The sequence below is a fragment of the Papio anubis genome, chromosome 10, assembly GCF_008728515.1.
Source record: "Papio anubis isolate 15944 chromosome 10, Panubis1.0, whole genome shotgun sequence".
Lineage (NCBI taxonomy): Eukaryota > Metazoa > Chordata > Mammalia > Primates > Cercopithecidae > Papio > Papio anubis.
This window is the reverse complement of record NC_044985.1, coordinates 55,702,230-55,720,494: the sequence shown is the minus strand read 5'-3', so window position 1 is coordinate 55,720,494 and position 18,265 is coordinate 55,702,230. Positions and strand designations below refer to the sequence as shown.

General features: G+C 43.1%; 1 protein-coding gene and 1 long non-coding RNA gene across 3 annotated transcripts in view; one reads left to right on the top strand and one right to left on the bottom strand.

Annotated features, from left to right (window-relative positions):
- METAP1D (methionyl aminopeptidase type 1D, mitochondrial) overlaps nt 1-16,201 on the bottom strand; it is a 91,596-nt gene extending 75,395 nt beyond the window's left edge. The window contains exon 1 of one of the 2 annotated variants that reach the window (XM_003907610.4): nt 16,089-16,201. In XM_003907610.4, the coding sequence (XP_003907659.1) occupies nt 16,089-16,128 (40 nt within the window). In that variant the 5' untranslated portion in view covers nt 16,129-16,201. Of the gene's footprint in view, nt 1-6,899; nt 7,748-16,088 lie in introns of those variants that run through there. The other variant, XM_017946659.3, reaches the window with a different exon arrangement.
- A 104-nt stretch (nt 16,202-16,305) lies between these two features.
- LOC110740891 lies at nt 16,306-17,120 on the top strand. The gene is made up of 2 exons (XR_002516147.2): nt 16,306-16,419; nt 16,941-17,120. It is a non-coding gene; the product is annotated as an uncharacterized LOC110740891 (long non-coding RNA).
- The last annotated feature ends 1,145 nt before the right edge of the window (nt 17,121-18,265 follow it).

Genomic DNA, 18,265 nt, shown 5'->3' with positions numbered 1-18,265 from the left:
CTGGCCAACATGGTGAAACCCCACCTCTACTAAAAATACAAGTTAGCCAGGTGTGGTGGCGGGCACCCGTAATCCCAGCTACTCGTGAGGCTGAGGCAGGAGAATCGCTTGAACCTGGGATGTGGAGGTTGCAGTGAGCCAAGATCATGCCACTGCACTCCAGCCTGGGTGAAAGATCAGAGACTCCATCTCAAAAAAAAAAAAAAAAAGATTGGGCAGGCAAACCACTTGAGGCCAGGAGTTCAAAGCCAGCCTGGCCAACATGGCGAAACCCTGTCTCTTACTAAAAATACCCTATCCAGGCGAGGTGCGCACGCCTATAATCTCAGCTACTCGGGAGGCTGAGGCAGAAGAATCACTTGAACCCAGGAGGCACAGGTTGCAGTGAGCTGAGATTACACCACTGTCCTCTAGCCTGGGTGACAGAGTGAGACAGAGGAGAGGAGAGGGGAGGGGAGGGGAGGGGAGGAGAGGAGATGGGAGGAGAGGAGGAAGGAAGGAAATGAAAAAAGTTGTTAAAAAAAAAAGAGGGCTGGGTGTGGTGGCTCACACCTATAATCCTAGCACTCTGGGAGGCCAAGGTGGGCAGATCAATCGCTTGAGCTCAGGAGTTTGAAGCCAGCTTGGGCAACATGGTGAAACCCTATGTCTACAAAAAATGCAAAAAATTAGCTGGGTGTGGTGGTGTGCGCCTGTAGTCCCAGCTACTTGGGGGACTGAAGTGGGAGGACCGCTTGGGCCTGGGAGGTTGAGGCTGCAGTGAGCTGAGAATGCGCCACTGCACTCCAGCCTGGATGACAAAGTGAGACCCTGTCTCAAAAAAAAAAAAAAAGAAGGGACAAAAAACCCTCCACAATTCTCTACAACCCAACTGTCACTTTTCAAAGCTCCTTCTACTGCTAAATTTTGCTCCAATCTGCCATCATCCCTAGTGGCCAAATTCACTGATAATTACTTAGTCATCCTGCAACTTCATCTTAGAGAGTCTTTTTCCTACTAGGTTCTCTGTTCCTGCCAACTCCTCCTTTTCTGCTTTGATGGCCCCTCCCCTTCCTCGGGTCTCCTTCCCAACAAACCACCAGGTCGTGATGATTTCTCCTCTGTACCATTTCCTTGGCATCCATCTCTCCCTTTCCATCCTGCAGTCATTACCCTAGTTCAGGTCCTTCTGTTTCTGCCACTATGTTCTAACTGACTGCAATGGCTTTCCCTCTCCAATACATTCAGAACACACCAGTAGCAGATTGAAATGGAGACACCATCTCACTTCCTTGTTAAAAAGCTTCAGTGGTCTCTGCTGCCTATAAAGATAAACCCTAAGCTGGCCTTCCAGGTTCTCCTTCTCCACAATCTGCTCCTCACCCGTGTTATTAATCATCTCCTATAACTCCACTACAAAACTCTCAACTCCAGCCAAATTCTCCATTCTGGAACCCTCTTAACATGTCTTGACTTCTTCTATGTCCACATGGTTTTCCCACCACTGCCCTACCTTCCCCCCTTTGCAATGTCCCCCTCAGCCCCTCTGCTGACGACTTGACCCATCCTTCAAGGCCTAATTCAACACTAATTTCTTCAGTGAAGTGACCACACTAGCCTCAAATTATCTTTCCTTTCTCTTATTCACAGAGCACTATTATACTGCTCTGCATTATGATATGTATGAGCCTTCTTTCTCCAATTAAACTAAGAATGTTTGACCAAGTTCAGAAGTCACATCCATCGTAAAACTCCAGACCGTACCTCACTCTGCCAGTTCTCTCCGTCCTCCTTCCCACTATACCTGCTCTTTAACCTGGCTGGGAATTCTTATCTTTGGATCACTCCTTTTTTCCCCAAACTGTCGGTCTTTTCTCTCTTGACTTCTACTCTCCTGCTCATTTTACCAATAAGGGATGCCAATACAAACAAAATAGACATGGTTCATGTCCTTATAAAGTTTCCAGCCTAGGCTAGACTCTGATTCATCAGTTCAATACCTCTCTTGCCAACCATGTGCCTCTCACTCCCTGGTCCTTCTAGTGTATCCAGCCAATCCAATGATCTACCTCCACTCTTTTACACACCCACAGTGACATGTGTTTGAAGAAAATCACACAGTGGCAATGAAAGAAGCCACAACAAATACACTGTCTCTAATTTCACTGGGGTCTCAACTCTGCTGGGCAATCCTTCCACTCATCCCTTACCAGTTTCTTCTCCTTTTCCCCTACCTCATCATTTCATCTCTAATCTTTGCAAACGTGTACAGAAATAGAAGTCACTAGGGACACGCAGCTTTTTGAATTTTCTGTCCCCTCTCCCATGTGAAAACTATCTGCATGAACATCTATCATTTCCTCTAACCCTAAGGGAACAGAAGTCTGCCTATCTTCACCCCTCACACACATGTCTCAGCTCTCCCCTGCAGTTACTCAAATCCTGCATATTCTATGGCCAAAACTAGCTACTTCCAACCTACCTTCTGGCTACTTGCTAGCTCTCACCCTACTTGTCTGTCATGTTAAACCAGCAATGATCCCAGGAAGGCTATATAGGCTCTCACATCTCTCTCTGCCTTTGGACAAGAGGCCCTCTCTATCTCTAAATTTCTTCATCTGACCAAGCACAGGACTTGCAAAGACTCAGACTCGGGCCAGTCTTCATGTCCTCTGCGAAGCTGACTCCTCAGTCTCTACTGGATGATCCCACCGCACTATTTACTTGCATCTGTCTGTGCATACATCTTCCTCTGTTGCCATAATGGATTTACATGTCTGATTTCCCTAAAGGAATGTAAACTCATGGAAGATAAGAACCATGTATTCCAAGGCCAGTATAGTGTTACCTGCACATCCCCCACTACTTAGGTTCTTTTTGTATTTCCACAACACTTGGGTCAAACCTCTTTTCTCCTTCCATTAATGTATGCATTATAATGCATTGTGGTCAGAGAAAGTAGTTTATATATTTTTTCTCTCCAGAAAAACTTATTAAGGTTTTAGTGACATAACTTATCAAGTTTCATCCTATTTTATGTGTATTTGTAAAAAATACACATAATTATAACATTCTGACCCTCAGTAACCTTATTATGGCTACTTAAATTGCCAAATCCTCAGAAACATGCTAAAGTTTCCCACTATGTTGTCATTGTATACATTTTTCTTTTTATTTCTAACTGCTCTTGCTTTATGTATTTCAACATGTTATTTGATTCATAAAGGTTCATTGCCAACAACTTTATTGCATCACCATTAACCACTTTTCGTTCATTATCGAATGCACATTATGTACCAAATGTTGTTCTAAATGTTTGGAGTACGTCAAGAAAAACAACAAACAAAAATCCTTCTCCTTGTGGAGCATATATTCTAGGAGGGAGAGTGGTAACAGACAATAAGCTTGACAGGTAAGTTTATCATACAGTGTGTTAAAAAGCATTAAGTACTATGAACAAGGTCTTACAGGAATAAGGAATTTGGTTTCTACTCTGAGTGAAACAGGTTTTGAGCAAAGGATGACCTGATCTGACTTACATCTTTAACGGATCCGTCTGGCTGTTGTGTTGCAAATCAAGTGCAGAGGGCAGGGGTGGAAACAGGGAGGCCAGTAGTAAGGTCTGCAGTAATCTACTCCAGATAGGATAGTGGCTTAAATCAGGTGGTGACAGTTGGGTGACAGAAAATGCTTGAATTCTGGGTATATCTTAAAGGTAGATCCAATAAGATTTCTTGACAGATTAAATATAGAGTGAGAGAAAGAAAGGAATTGAGGGTGATTTGAAGGTCTATGGTCTGAGAAACTGACAGGACAGACTTAAAACTAAGGTGAGAATATCTGGAGTGGAGCAAATTTTGGAGGGAGGGGAGAGATTGGAAGTCCAGTTTTAGAATTTTGGACATGTTAATTTTGAGATGTCTATTAAGACATCGAGTGGAAATGTTCAGTAGGCAGTTGGATGTACGAGTCTAGGATTTAGGAGGAAGGTCTTGGCTGGGGCATAAATATGGGAGTCAACAGCTTAATGTTTGTTGTTTAGAGTCACCAGACTGATGAGATCATTAAGCAGACAGTGAATGTGGATACAGAAAAAGTCCATGAACTTCTTTGTTCTGTTTGATGCTTTTTGTCCTAAATTCTATTCTGCCCAGTATTAATATTGCTACCTGGCTTTTCTCAATGGACACCTCTCTATGGGCAAATCTGACCTTGGGTTAACCTTATAGCTCACTTCCCCCTGGAAACCTGGTAAAAAGAGAACGTCAGCTGTGATATGAAACAATATCACTTATAATAAAAATGACTCCTGATTGGTAAACCTCATCTAGACTACGAATAAATAATAAATATCTGGTAACAAGGAATACTTTGCTGTGTGTGGTAACTCTGGATTTGGGGCAGACATTTTGTTCCTGCCTACAGGTACTCCCTACAAGTGGTTCTTTCAACTTTCCACTGAGAAATAATTGTTACTAGCTATTAGAGATTATAGACTGCTCCAGTTTCTATTGCTGTGTAACAAATTACCCCAAATTTAAGAGTGTTAAAAAAATCCAACCAGGCCAGGTACGGTCACGCCTATAATCCCAGCACTTTGGGAGGCCGAGGCGGGCGAATCACGAGGTCAGGAGATTAAGACCATCCTGGCTAACACGGTGAAACCCCGTTTCTACTAAAAAATAAAAAAAATTAGCCAGGCGTGGTGGCAGGCGCCTATAGTCCCGCTACTTGGGGGCTGAGGCAGGAGAATGGTGTGAACCCAGGAGGCGGAGCTTGTGGTGAGCTAAGATCAAGCCATTGCACTCCAGCCTGGGCGACAGAGCAAGACTCCATCTCAAAAAAAAAAAAAAAAAAAAAATCCAACCATTTTATTATGCTCATGGATTACATGGATCAAAAATTCAGAAATAAATGTCTAAGGCTATATGGCATCTGAGGCCTTAGTCAAGAAGACTTGAAGGCTGGGGGTGACTCAGTGGCTGGGGGCTGGAACCATGTGAAGGCTCATTCACTCATGTGTCTGGTGCCTGGGATGGGATGAGTCAAAGCCTGGGACTACTGACTGAAGTACTTTCACACAGCCTCTGCAAGCGACTTGGCTTCCTCCAGGCATGGCAGTCCCAGGGTACTTGGGTCTCTCATAAGGCAGCTCATGCTCTGAGCAGGAGGGTTCCCGTGAACAAGGCAGAAGCTGTACCCTGCTTTATGACAGCCTTGAGTCCTACAGCATAACCTCCCCCATACTCTTTTGGTTGAAGCTGTCATAGGACAGTCTAGATTTGAGGGGAAGGGACAAAGACTCCACCGCTTGATGAGAGAAGTATCAAAAAGATTTTGAGGTCAGGGGCAGTGGCTCATGCCTATAATCCCAGCACTCTGGGAGGCCAAGGCAGGCGGATCACCTGAGGTCAGGAGTTCAAGACCAGCCTGGTCAGCTTGGTGAAACGCCGATCTCTACTTCTCTTTTTTTTTTTTTTTGAGATGGAGTCTCTCTGTGTTGCCCAGGCTGGAGTGCAGTGGCGCGATCTCGGCTCACTGCAACCTCCGCCTCGCAGGTTCAAGCAGTTCTCCTGCCTCAGCCTCCAGAGTAGCTGGGACTACAGGCACCCGCCACCATATCCGGCTAATTTTTGTATTTTTAGTAGAGGCAGGGTTTCACCATGTTGTCCAGGCTGGTCTCGAACTACTGATCTCGTGATCTGCCCACTTTGGCCTCCCAAAATGCTGGGATTACAGGAATGAGCCACCACGCCCGGCCCCTTTCTCTACTAAAAAGACAAAAATTAGCTGGGCATGGTGGCTTATGCCTGTAATCCCAGCACTTTGTGAGCCTCAGAGCCCGGGAGGCGGAGGTTGCAGTGACCCGTGATCATGCCACTGCACTCCAGCCTGGGCCACAGAGCAAGACTCCGTTTCCAAAAAAAAAAAAGAATTTTGATATTCAAAGGGGGAGTACAGACACAAAAATATATGCAAAATTTTGCATGTATGGGTCTATGTCTTCTCCCTTGAATCTGGGCTACCTTGTGATTGCTTCAATCAATAGAGTACAGAGACAGGGGCATAAAAGGCACATCTGCTAAAAGGAAAAAGACATTTCTTGTGCTAGGTGTTTTCACAGGTCATCTTAATTAACTTTTTCTAAAATACACTTTTTTTTTTTTAGAGCAGTTTTAGGTTCATGGCAAAGTAAAGTGGAAATTTAAGTTACTTTTTAAACTTATGTGATAATAATTTGTAGGGAGAAGATTCAAAACCAGATCTTTACTAGTTGCCTCATCTTCCTATACACAATCACTCTGGGATGTTAAGAAGCATAGTTCTATGTATTCTAAGCACAAGGTTTGATATTTCACTATATGAAGAAATGAGCATCTTGTTATAATGCGAATGCCCAATACCCTGAGAACCAATTTGCAACAAGCTCAGGAGGATGTTCAATCCTCTGACCCTACAATCTTCCACTCTAACATTAAGGTATAGTAAGAATTTCTTAAATTTCATATTTTAGAAATGCTACTTCTGTCAATAGCTCTTCTATCTTGAATCTTGCAATCCTGCCTCACAATTTCATTTCAACACTCCATGACATTTCATATACTTTCAGAAAATTAAAGTAGATACACAATTAAAAATAAACCCATATTTTAAAAAAATTAGCCCATATAGTGACCCTAAACAAAAACTCATTGGTCACTTTTGGAGGATAAACCTGTTATGGTAGTCTCCTGTTAGATAAGAGTTTCAGTTATCCAAGGTCAATCAAGGTCTGAAAATATTAAATAGAAAATTCCAGAAATAAACAATTCACAAGTTTTTAAATTGCACACTGTTCTGCACAGTGTGATGAAATTTCACACTGGCCCACTCCATTCTGCCCTTTTTGTCAGCAGGTCCACACCCTGCACACTACTGACCCATTAGTCATCCACATCCTCTGCTTCTGACATCCATGTCATGGCTTAGTGATCCAGGATCACCTGAAGCAGATGATTCTCCTTCAACAGATGAGTCTCCTTCAAACATGCAGTCTAAAACTACATCACAATGCCTTCTCATTCACCTCACTTCATTTCATCACGTAAGCATTTTGTCATCTCACATCATCATTAAAAAGAGGGGTGAGCACAGTGCAAAAAGATATTTTCAGAGAAAGGCCACATTCACCTAACTTTTATTACAGTATAGTTTTAGTGATTGTTGTTAATTTCATACTCTGCCTAATTTATAAATTAAATCTTAGCACAGAAATGTGTGTATAGGAAAAAGCATAGTACAGCATAGTGCAGGGTTCAGTACCATCTGTGGCTTCAGACATCCACTAGGGGTCTGGGAACATACCCCCATTGGATAAGCGGGCGACTATGGTATTTTTAAAACTGATAAATAAAGAGAACAAACCATTTAACTTTCCTTGCTGGGACAGGGCCTGTCAGGGTAATGAAATACTTGATGAGAAAGTTTCTCTTTGCAGATGTTTTCTAGCTGATAAATAAAGAAGGAGTAATTAAAATATTGTCATATGTAAACTCCTAATGAGCCAGGTAATGATCGCCAATGGCCACTAATGTCTCCAATGTCTCCAGGCCACAATGTCTCCAGCAACACCACTATGAAGTACTTGTAACAAAAAATGTCTAACTTAAGTCAGGCCTTGGATCTAATTACCATTTTATAGAGGAACATCTTCAACAAGCCCTGTGGAATATATTACAATCAGCAAAATCCAGAAAATGCAAAGCTCCACAGAAACAACAGACTAACCAGTTGCTTCAATAAATAATTTTCAAAAAAAAAAATGGAAAGTAAACTTATAGATTTAAAAAAAATTAATATCCGGCTGGGTGTGGTGGCTCATGCCTGTAACCCCAGCACTTTGGGAGGCCGAGGCAGGCGGATCACTTGAGATCAGGAGTTGGAGACCAGCCTGGCCAACATGGCGAAACCTTGTCTCTACTAAAAATACAAAAATTAGACAGGCGTCGTGGCACGTGCCTGTAATCTCAGCTACACAGGAGGCTGAGGCAGGAGAACTGTTTGAACCCAGGAGAAGGTTGCAGTAAGCTGAGAATGAGCCACTGCTCTCCAGCCTGGGCGACAGAGACTCTGTTTCAAAAAAATATCTATCTATCTATCTATCTATCTATCTATCTATCTATCTATCTATCTCCTTTTCCATCCATTTCAGCATAACTGGTATTAGAATTCCCACCTGTCTTAAGCAATTAGACAAAACATGTGAAGCAACTATATCTTGGCACTGGATATCAGGCAATGCAGGACCATGAAACTTAAAAGAAAACAATACAACACATGAGCCCACACTGGCCTCAGCCACCCCCCAGAACCAACAGCAAAACACAAATAGATCCATCCTAACAGAGGATGAAGAATCAAAACTCCTAACAGAAGATGAAGAATCAAAACTCTGTTTAGATTTAACAAACTGCCTGGCGGTTCTTTAAAACATATGCTAAAGAAAAACAACATAATCTCCACCAAGATATTATCTGTCATGTCACTTATAAAACTAAATATTACATGATTAGCCAGACATGGTGGTGTGTGCCTATAGTCTCAGCTACTTGGCAGGCTGAGGTAGGAGGATCACTTGAGCCCAGGAGTTTGAGGTTGCAGTGAGCTATGATTGTGCCACTGCACTCCAGCCTGGGTGACAGAACAAGGCCCTTCTCTAAAAAAAAAAAAAAAATTACATGACATGGAAAGAAGCAGGAAAATATAATGTACAACCAAAAGGAAAAAAAAAAAAGCAGTCAATAAAACAGAAACAGACTCTGAGGGGACCCAATAATAGAATTAACAGCCTTTTAAAAAGCTGTTATAAATATGTATGTTCAAGTACTTAAGGGAAAAGATGAACATAATGAGTAAACAGGTGGGAAATCTCAACAGAGAAATGGAAATTATAATGCAAATTCTAGAACTGATATGTACAACATAAGAAGAAAAAAAAGGCTCCCTATCTTTTAGAGATACATGGTAAAAAATCTACAGATGAAATAATATAGCTGGAATGTGCTTCAAAATAATCCAGCTGTGGGGAGGCAAAGTGGCTGGGGGTATAGATGTAACAATAGTGGCCATAGGTTGATGACTACTGTAACCAGATGATGGCTACGTGGGAGTTCATTGTACTGTTCTCTCTACTTTTGCATTATGTTTAACTGTCTCCATGTTCAAAAGCTTAAAAAGAAAATTCAATCTCCACAAGAACAAGCTGTTTCAGCTATAAAACAAGATGTTGTTCAAATGAAGCTCTGCATACACGTAATACTTCTCCCATCTTTGCCAAGTTCCCTAAGATATGTAGCATCCACACTGATTTTCATGGATTTCTAATGCTTGAGGAAAGTGGGTATTTCATGGAAACTATAAATATTGGCCAGGCATGGTGGCTCACACCTGTAATCCCAGCACTTTGGGAGGCCAAGGCGGGCGGATCATGAGGTCAGAAGATCGAGACCACTCTGGCTAACACAGTGAGACCCCATCTCTACTAAAAATACAAAAAACTAACTGGGCGTGTTGGTGGGCACCTGTAGTCCCAGCTACTCGGGAGGCTGAGGCAGAAGAATGGCATGAACCCGGGAGGGGGAGCTTGCAGTGAGCCGAGATCGCGCCACTGCACTCCAGCCTGAGTGAGAGCGAGACTCTGTCTAAAAAAAAAAAAAATAGAAACTATAAATATCTAGTTGTATGTCATACTCTGTGTGTATACATGTTATATGAACTTAGACACATGTATACACACACAGAAATATTGATACTTTATTTACAAAATGTGAGTATCTTATATTGTTTTACAACTTGCTTTTCCCAAATAATGTATTTTGTGGACATCATTCCATACCAACAAATGCAGGTCAATATCTTTTTTTTTTAATGACTGCAAAGCATTCATCACTGAGGGTCTATATGCCCTGTAGTATACATTGAAATTTCTTACTTTCAATGAGCATTCATCACTGAGGGTCTATATGCCCTGCAGTATACATTGAAATTTCTTAATTTCAACAGAAGACAGGAACTATTTGTAATACAGAAAGCTGTTTCACATCAACCAATGAGTAGATAAATAAAATGTGGTATTCACGGTGGCTCATGCCTGTAATCCCAGCACTTTGGGAGGCCAAAGTGGGTGGATAATTTGAGGTCAGGAGTTTGAGACCAGCCTGGCCAACATGGTGAAATCCTGCCTCTACAAAAAATACAAAAATTAGTCAGGTGTGGTGGCGGGTGCCTATAGTCCCAGCTACTCAGAGGCTGAGGCAGGAGGAGATGGCTTGAACCCGGGAGATGGAGGTTGCAGTGAGCCGAGATTGTGCCACTGCACTCCAGCCTGGGTGACAGAGAGACTCTGTCTCAAAAAAGACACTATAGAGATACTACTCATTTCGTACAAAGGGAAAAACAATATCTTTATAGCAACTTGGATGGAACTGGAGGCCATTATTCTTTCCCGGGGAGGCGGTCTGGCCTCTGTCGCCCAGGCTGAGATGTGTGATCAGCTCACTGCAAGCTCCACGCCTCCCAGCTGCATCGTCTCCTGCCTCAGCTCCAATGCTGGGACTGGCACTCCCGCCACCACCCATTTAGTTTTGTATTTTTAGTAGAGAGCGAGGTTTCACCATGTTAGCTTCAGGATGAGATGCCATTCTCTGAGCCTTGCCCAGCCGATCGCCGTCTGGGGCCTCCCAAAAGTGCTGGATGGCTTGAGCTCCACAGCCTCCAGGCCATTATTCTAAGTGAAGGAAAAGAAACCAAATACTGTATGTTCCTCACTTACATAGAGTAGGAGCTATGCTATGAGGTGCAAAACTTACAGGCTGATATAGTAGGAACTCTAGGGACACGGGGGTGAGGGAAAAAGACAACATGTCGGTACAGTGTACATTGCTTGGGTGATGGGTGCACTAAAATCTCCAGAATTCACCTCCTAAAGTATTCATCAATGTAATGAAAAACTACTTGTACCCCAAAAACTACTGAAACAAAACATAAAATAAATAAGAAAAGAAAGCTGTTTCACAGCCTGGGCAGCATGATAACCTGTCTTTATGGAAAAACAAAAATTAGCTGGGTGTGGCCGGTGTCGCCCTAGCCACTCAGGAGGTTGAGGTGGGAGGACTGGTTGAGGAGCTCAGAGGAAGTTGAGGCTGTAGTGAGCTGTGGGTGTGCCACTGTGTGCTCCAGCCTGCGTGACAGAGCAAGACCCTGGAAAAAAGGAAGGAAGGGAAGGAAGGAAGGAAGCTAAGCTGAAATTTCAAATAGAGAAAACACACACAAGTATGTATGGATTTAGGAGCATAGGACTTTTAGAGCATGGATTTCTTATGAAATTATTTCTTAATCTGTGTAGTAACATGTACATTATAATACAATTGGAATGTATTTGTTAAAAGATGTCATATGGCAAAACTCCATTTCCATTCTCTGGTTGTCAACAGAATGTAGTGAGTAATAGGAAACTAAACTTAGGAATATTAGCATTTTTCCAATCACCCATGAATTGCATCCCAAAGTTTAATTATAAGTTGGTTTGAAGAGGCTGGGCAGGGACTGTACCTGTCATCCCAGCAGCACTTTGGGAGGCTGAGGCGGAATTCATCACCAGAGGTCAGCAGTTGAGACCAACAGCCAACCGCGGCAAAATCCCCGTCTCTACTAAAATACAAAAATTAGCCTGGCATGGTGGCCCGAGTTACCTCAGAGACTAGAGGCAGGAGAATCCACTTGAATTTGGGCAGCAGAGGTTGCGGTAAGCCAAGATCAAACCCTGCATTCCCAGCCTGGGCGACAGAGCAGAGACTCCGTCTCAATTAAAAAAATTGAAGCAGCAAAACTGAGCAGACATTTTCCCTGCAGAAGCTATACAAGATAGCCAAGGATCTCAGGGCAGTTAATAGCAAACGTTTAAAGTGCCAACTCATGGTGTATAATAGCCCCTCCTGCCTGGATATTACATTTTTGAAAAAACCACTAAGGTAACAAAATTCCCCCTCCCCTGCCTGGATATTACATTTTTGAAAAAAACCACTAAGGTAACAAAATTCTCAGTTGGAAGAGTCTAGGGCCTTACAGTCACAAGTGAACAAAAGTACTTTTTAAAATATATTTATTAAAAATAAGTAAATGGCCAGGTGCAGTGGTTCATGCCTGTAATCCTAGCACTTTGGGAGGCTGAGGCAGGTGAATCACCTGAAGTCAGAAGTTTGAGAGATACCAGCCTGGCCAACATGGCAAAACCCTGTGTCTACTTAAAAATACAAAAATTAGCCAGGCGTGGTGGTGGGCACCTGTGGTCCCAGCTACTCGGGAGGCTGAAGCAGGAGAATCGCTTGAACCTGAGAGGCAGAGGTTGCAGTGAGCCAAGATCACACCACTGCACTCCACCCTGGGCTACAGGGCGAGACTCTGTCTCAAATTAAAAAAAAAGAAAAGAAAGAAAGAAAATATGCCCTCTTACTTGCTGTATTAGTCTGTTCTTACACTGCTATGAAGAAATACCTGAGAATGGGTAATTTATAAAGAAAAGAGGTTTAATTGACTCACAGTTCCGCATGGCTCGGGAGGCCTCAGGAAATGTATAATCATGGCAGAAGGCACCTCTTCACAGGGTGGCAGGAGACAGAATGAGTGCAAGCAGGAGAAAATGCCAGATGCTTATAAAACCATCAGATCTCCTGAGACTCACTCATTTTCACAAGAACAGAATGGGGGAAACTATCCCCATGATCCAATTACCTCTACTTGGTCCCGCCCTTGACACATGTGGATTATTACAATTCAAGGTGAGATTTCCTTATTCCTTTTCATACTCACTGGGATCTTACTTAGTGGCCTGAGCTAGACCAGGGATTCCAGTGAAGTGAGGGCTGGGAGTGAGTTCCTGGGGCCCCAGGGTAGGGATTCTGTACTCTGAGTAAGGGATTTCCTGCCAGTGCTAGTACTTGGGAGTATTTTAGTCCCTTAAAGGCCCTTGTTACCTTCTCTCTTGGTTCCAGAAGGCTGATCTGTCTTTTCCTCTTTCCAATGTCACTACTCAAAGTTTCTACCCCTCCCTCGTTAGACCATGATGGAAGAGAACAAGTCTTAACAGCCTCTCAATTCAGTATGCTTTTAATGAGTTTAACTTTGAGCCAGGTACTGTGCTTCTAAAGACAGAAAGATACATAAGACAAAGCTCCTGTCCAACAACAATTAATAATCTAGTAAGGAGTAGAAATGGTGAGAGGAGCTAGGTAACTACTGTTTACAGGGTATACTGTGACCAAAGCCACAATGAGTTGAGGCATCACAAGAGAAACCTCATGCCCTTTTTAAAAGGTTAAAAAAAAGTCTTCCTATATTTCAAGAAGAAATGATGCTCGTAGATGCTGATGATAAATCCTGGTACACGAAGACTTGTAATGGATTGCTTTATATCAATCTAGATGGGTGAAAGGGAGGAAGAGAGTGCAGAGAGGAGTCTTCGTGAATTTACCCTTCATTTTCAATTATTGGGGGTGGGGATCAGGTAGCAGGAAAACCTCTCTGCAATTTAAAACTAGCTATGGATAGTCCAAAAAAGGGCCCTTTCCCATCATTAAAACAGCTTCCTGATGACACACTTTCCTTCTCTCCTCTAATCAGAGGATCCACTTCTTGGTTGTTGCAACACTTTGGGATACAGTGGGATGGATTATAGGAACCAGTAACTTGGCCTGACTTCCATATATCTTTTCTCAAGATTGTCTAAACCACCATTTGTCAAAATCACAAGTGATCAAAAAGAAAGAAAAGATTAATGCTATTTCTGTAATCTGCAAAGAGATGTTATATATAAAGCTGGTGCAAAGTAATTGCAGTTTTTGTCATTAAGTGATTCTAAAACTGCAATTACTTTTGTACCAACCTAATACATATATACGTACATACAAGAATATGTTTATACATGCATAGGTGTATATATATACACCTATGTATGTTTTCAGGTTTTTGTTTTTTGGTTTTTGGCTCCTCCTCTACATTGATTATCTACTCAGATCCTTCTCACCATTACCAGAAGCACACAAAAATGAAGTCTGAAGGCCATGATTTCTTATGAAAAGAAGAAACAGAAAAGTAACTTAATTAGTAAAGAAAGTCTGGACTAGAACCCAGATTTTTTTTTTTTCCGGCTTACTACAACTTCCCCCTCCTGGGTTCAAGTGATCCTCCCACCTCCACCTCCCAAGTAGCTGGGATTATGAGCATGCGCCACCAAGTCCAGCTAATTTTTGTATTTTTAATAGAGACAGGGTTTCACCATGTTGGCCAGGCTGGTCTTGAACTCCTGGCCTCAAGTCATCTGCCCACCTTGGCCTCTCAAAGTGCTGGGTAATATTACAGACATTAGCCACCTTGCCAGGCCTGGAGCCCAGATCTTAAGAGATATAAATTGGCTGTCTTTTCACAAGGCTACACTCTCATGCTCATCTCCATTCCTCCATGCAACCAGTCCAAAATGCTCACTACATCACCTTTCCCATACACATCTCTCCCTCCAATATTCCTGTGGCTCCTTTCTCATCTCCACTAACACTGAAGTCTATTCCATTACCAACCTTCTTCCTCTCTAAAAATATCTTCCTCTTCACTTCTTATTTTTTATTATTTTTATTTTATTTTATTTTTTTCTGAGACAGTCTCGCTATTGCCCAGGCTGGAGTGCAGTGATGCGATCTCGGATCACTGCAACCTCCACGTCCTGGGTTAAAGCGATTCTCCTATCTCAGTCTCCCAAGTAGCTGGGATTACAGGCATGCGCCACCATGCGCAGCTAATTTTGTATACTAGTAGAGATGGGGTTTCACCATGTTGGTCAGGCTGGTCTTGAACTCCTGACCTCAAGTGATCCACCCGCCTCAGCTGGGATTACAGGCGTGAGCCACCGTGCCCGGGCTCTCTTCACTTCTTGCACACACTCATCCTGTACTGTCTCTGCTGAACTTTACACACAGACTTCTGTGTGTAAAGTCATGACACATGACCATGTCATGCAGTACAGAGAAATGAGTTTAAAAAAAAAAAAATTAGAATCATGTTCAAATGAACATTCTGCCTCTTACCATTTGTGTGACCTTAGTCATGTTACTTAACCTCTCTAGCCTCACTTTTCCCTTCTGCAAAGAGAAAATAATTCCTAACTCACAGGGTTTTTGTTTTTGTTTTTGAGACAGGGTCTGGCTCTGTTGCCAAGTCTGGAGTGCAGTGGTAAGATCACCGTTCACTGCAGTCTCTCGACCTCCCAGGGTCTCACTCATTGAGCTTTAAAAGGAAGCAAGCATATGTAAGGCGTTTAACACAGTATCGTGTACTTAAAAGGCACTTAATAAACAGTAGCTATTACTATGAAAATAATATTTACCTCACAAAACTGTTCCTACATGCCTGACACTTAAGTAGCTCCTCAAAGCATGAGTTTTCCTCTTTCCCCGTCCTTGAAAAAACTTTCCAGTTCTTTCCAACAAAGATTCAGAACCTAGTTCAAATCCACCAAAGATTTCCCCAATTCTGCTGCAAAGGCATTTGTATATTTACTAAAATCTCAACACTCACGCAGGATAAAACCTACTTAGAACTACCCAGACATCTTTTCTTATCTTCTTAACTTTAAGTCACTGGAAGAAAACAATCACATTTTGCAAGTCCCCAAAAGGCATGTCTACATAAGCTCTAGGGAAGGAAATCGGGTGTCCAGATGCATTTCAGAATTACCATAGGTTTCTTCGTTCGGCATACAGAATAAATGTTTGTTACACTAATGATACAACCGAAGTTGGGAAAAAAAACTTCAGACGATGGCCCGCAAATCTCAAGGAGTAATTGCGAATAGATGCCACGTGGTGACGTGGTCTAGGCGGGTGATCAGTGAACAAATTTTTGCGTGTGTTCCTGGGGTGTGTGAATGTGTCATCGTGTGTGTCTGCGTGTGTCTGTAAAGACTGAAAGTACAGTCGTGTGCGCCGAGAAGTCTCAGCGCGGGTGTGCATCCCTTTGGACCCGGGTGCGTACCGAGTGAACAACCGTGTGAACCCTCACAGGATTGTCCTCCACGCACTTACCTCTGCGGCCGAGCAGGTGGACGCCGCTGGGCGCCGCCATGTTGGCGTCGGTCACGTGGCCGCGAGCACTCGCTCACCGCCCTGCCAGCCGGAGCTGGCCAGTCGCATCTCTGCCGAAGCCCTGAGGCGTCTAGGCCGCCCGAGGTGAGCGCGCGTGCGCGCGTGGGGCTGACTGCGGGAGCCCTGGCGGGGAAGCGACTAGGGCACCCGGGCAAGCAGGAGAACCCGCGGCCGGCTGAGTCCTCTCCAGCCGCGAGAGGCGGGCTCCAGCCGCGGCTCTCGCGCTCGCTCTGAGCCCCCGCGCCCAGGTGGGATGGAAGAAGCCTGTCAGGTAAGCGTGGCATCCAATATTTATAGCATCAACATTGTGGTGCATGGAAACGTGAAGTTGGGCGGAAAAAATAAAGCACAATCTAGTGTTCAACATAGCACTTTGTATCATCTGCCACTCTGTTGCAAATTATTCCCCTGGATTCAGTTGAAAGGTAAAATTTGGTTCAAAGTCACCAGCTTCCCTTTTGCTGTCCCAGAATCTACATTACTCAGCAGAGACTCCAGACAACACAGGATCTGTGTGTCGCTGCAAAATCTATTCTAGGTACCCCAGTGGGTATGCTCAGGAGACTTCTCTTTCCCCAAGGACGCCTTCTGTACTTGGCAGTAATAACTAGAGTCTTAATCCTAAATTTGGAGTTTAAGTATAAAAGGATGACGCCTGCCAATTGCATTGCCAAGAGATGAAGCCTGCAGAAGGCCAATTGTGAATCAAATGAGGGAGCTGATGTATGCCTACTGATGACGGTGCCCATTTTTACCAAATTCACTGTCTCTCTTACTTGTGTTCTGGGGTAGATGCCATCCTGTCATGGACCAGGTGTTATTCATCTTAGTAGCCTCCGTGCCCGGCACAGAACCTGATACCCGAGGAATGTCAGGTGAAGCAATTGAACACTGCATGAAACCAGTCAAACTGAGAATGTAACCGTTTCCAGACTTTAAATGCAGTAAAGATTGATAAGGATTCTCGGTGAATGTGTGTGATGTCTTCTAATTAATTTTTAAGCACTACTAACTCAGTGAATAATCTACACAATTCAGAACAATTCAGAAATGAGTTAAGGAACAAGTGCAAGCCCCTTCCTCGCCCTCTGTACACACCACAGTCCCACTCCCCAGTTAACCACCGTGTGCTCAATCCAGATCTTTGCCTTTTACACACAGGCAAATGTAAGTATTTTAAATAGAATCATATACTTACTGTTATGACTTGCTTTTTCCATTCCACTCATCATAGACATCAAATCTTAGAACACTTAGTTCAAACTTATTCTTTTTAATGACTACATAATCTTGATATTTTTACTTTTAAAGAGAGTGAATGTTGGCATTTCATTAGAGGACACAGGCTATAATTCTTGGAAACCTGGTTTTGGATGCTTTTGGGTCACCTTGAAAGATAAAGAGAAATAATGCTTTCCAACAAGGTAAATAAGATGTACAAGACTGAGAATAAAATGTAATCCTATGGGTTACTTCAAGCCCTACCTTTCGCAAACTCATTTCAATTCCAGGGAAAGCATTTTTGAATGTGGCAAGTCTTTCCTCTGTATAACTGAAGCCAGCAATCTGAGTGCAGCAAAGGAGCCTGAGAGTTAGCTGGCCGCAGAGTCTTAAGAAGTGTGCAGAAAAAAGAAATCTAGATGTCCCTAGCAAAATTCCTTAAGGCATCAAGCCCAGTTTCAAACACATTTGAAATAGAACACATGTTCATGTGATTTAACTCAGCCAACCCTTGGAAAATAAAGGAATGCTTTATTCCCCTACAACTAGAAGGAAAAGGAAACACTATGAGGACCCAGTTGGCACCAGCAGTAGTGGAATCCAGTGAGGAAATCCTCAATAAGTTCAGCATGGAATGTATATATCTGGGATGAGCTAGAAATGAAGCAAATATGAACTTGCACAGGTGATAGCTCATCCACTGACCCTGGATCTGGCTTCTCTCCTACACATCCTTCTCACAGTAGAAGGGTTAAAAGCTGCCAGCACATGTCTGCCAAAGCCATCAATTTATAGGATATAGGCCAGGTTTGGTGGCTCATGCCTGTAATCCCAGCACTTTGGGAGGCAGAGGCAGGCAGATCACTTGAGGCCAGGAGTTGGAGACCAGCTTGGGC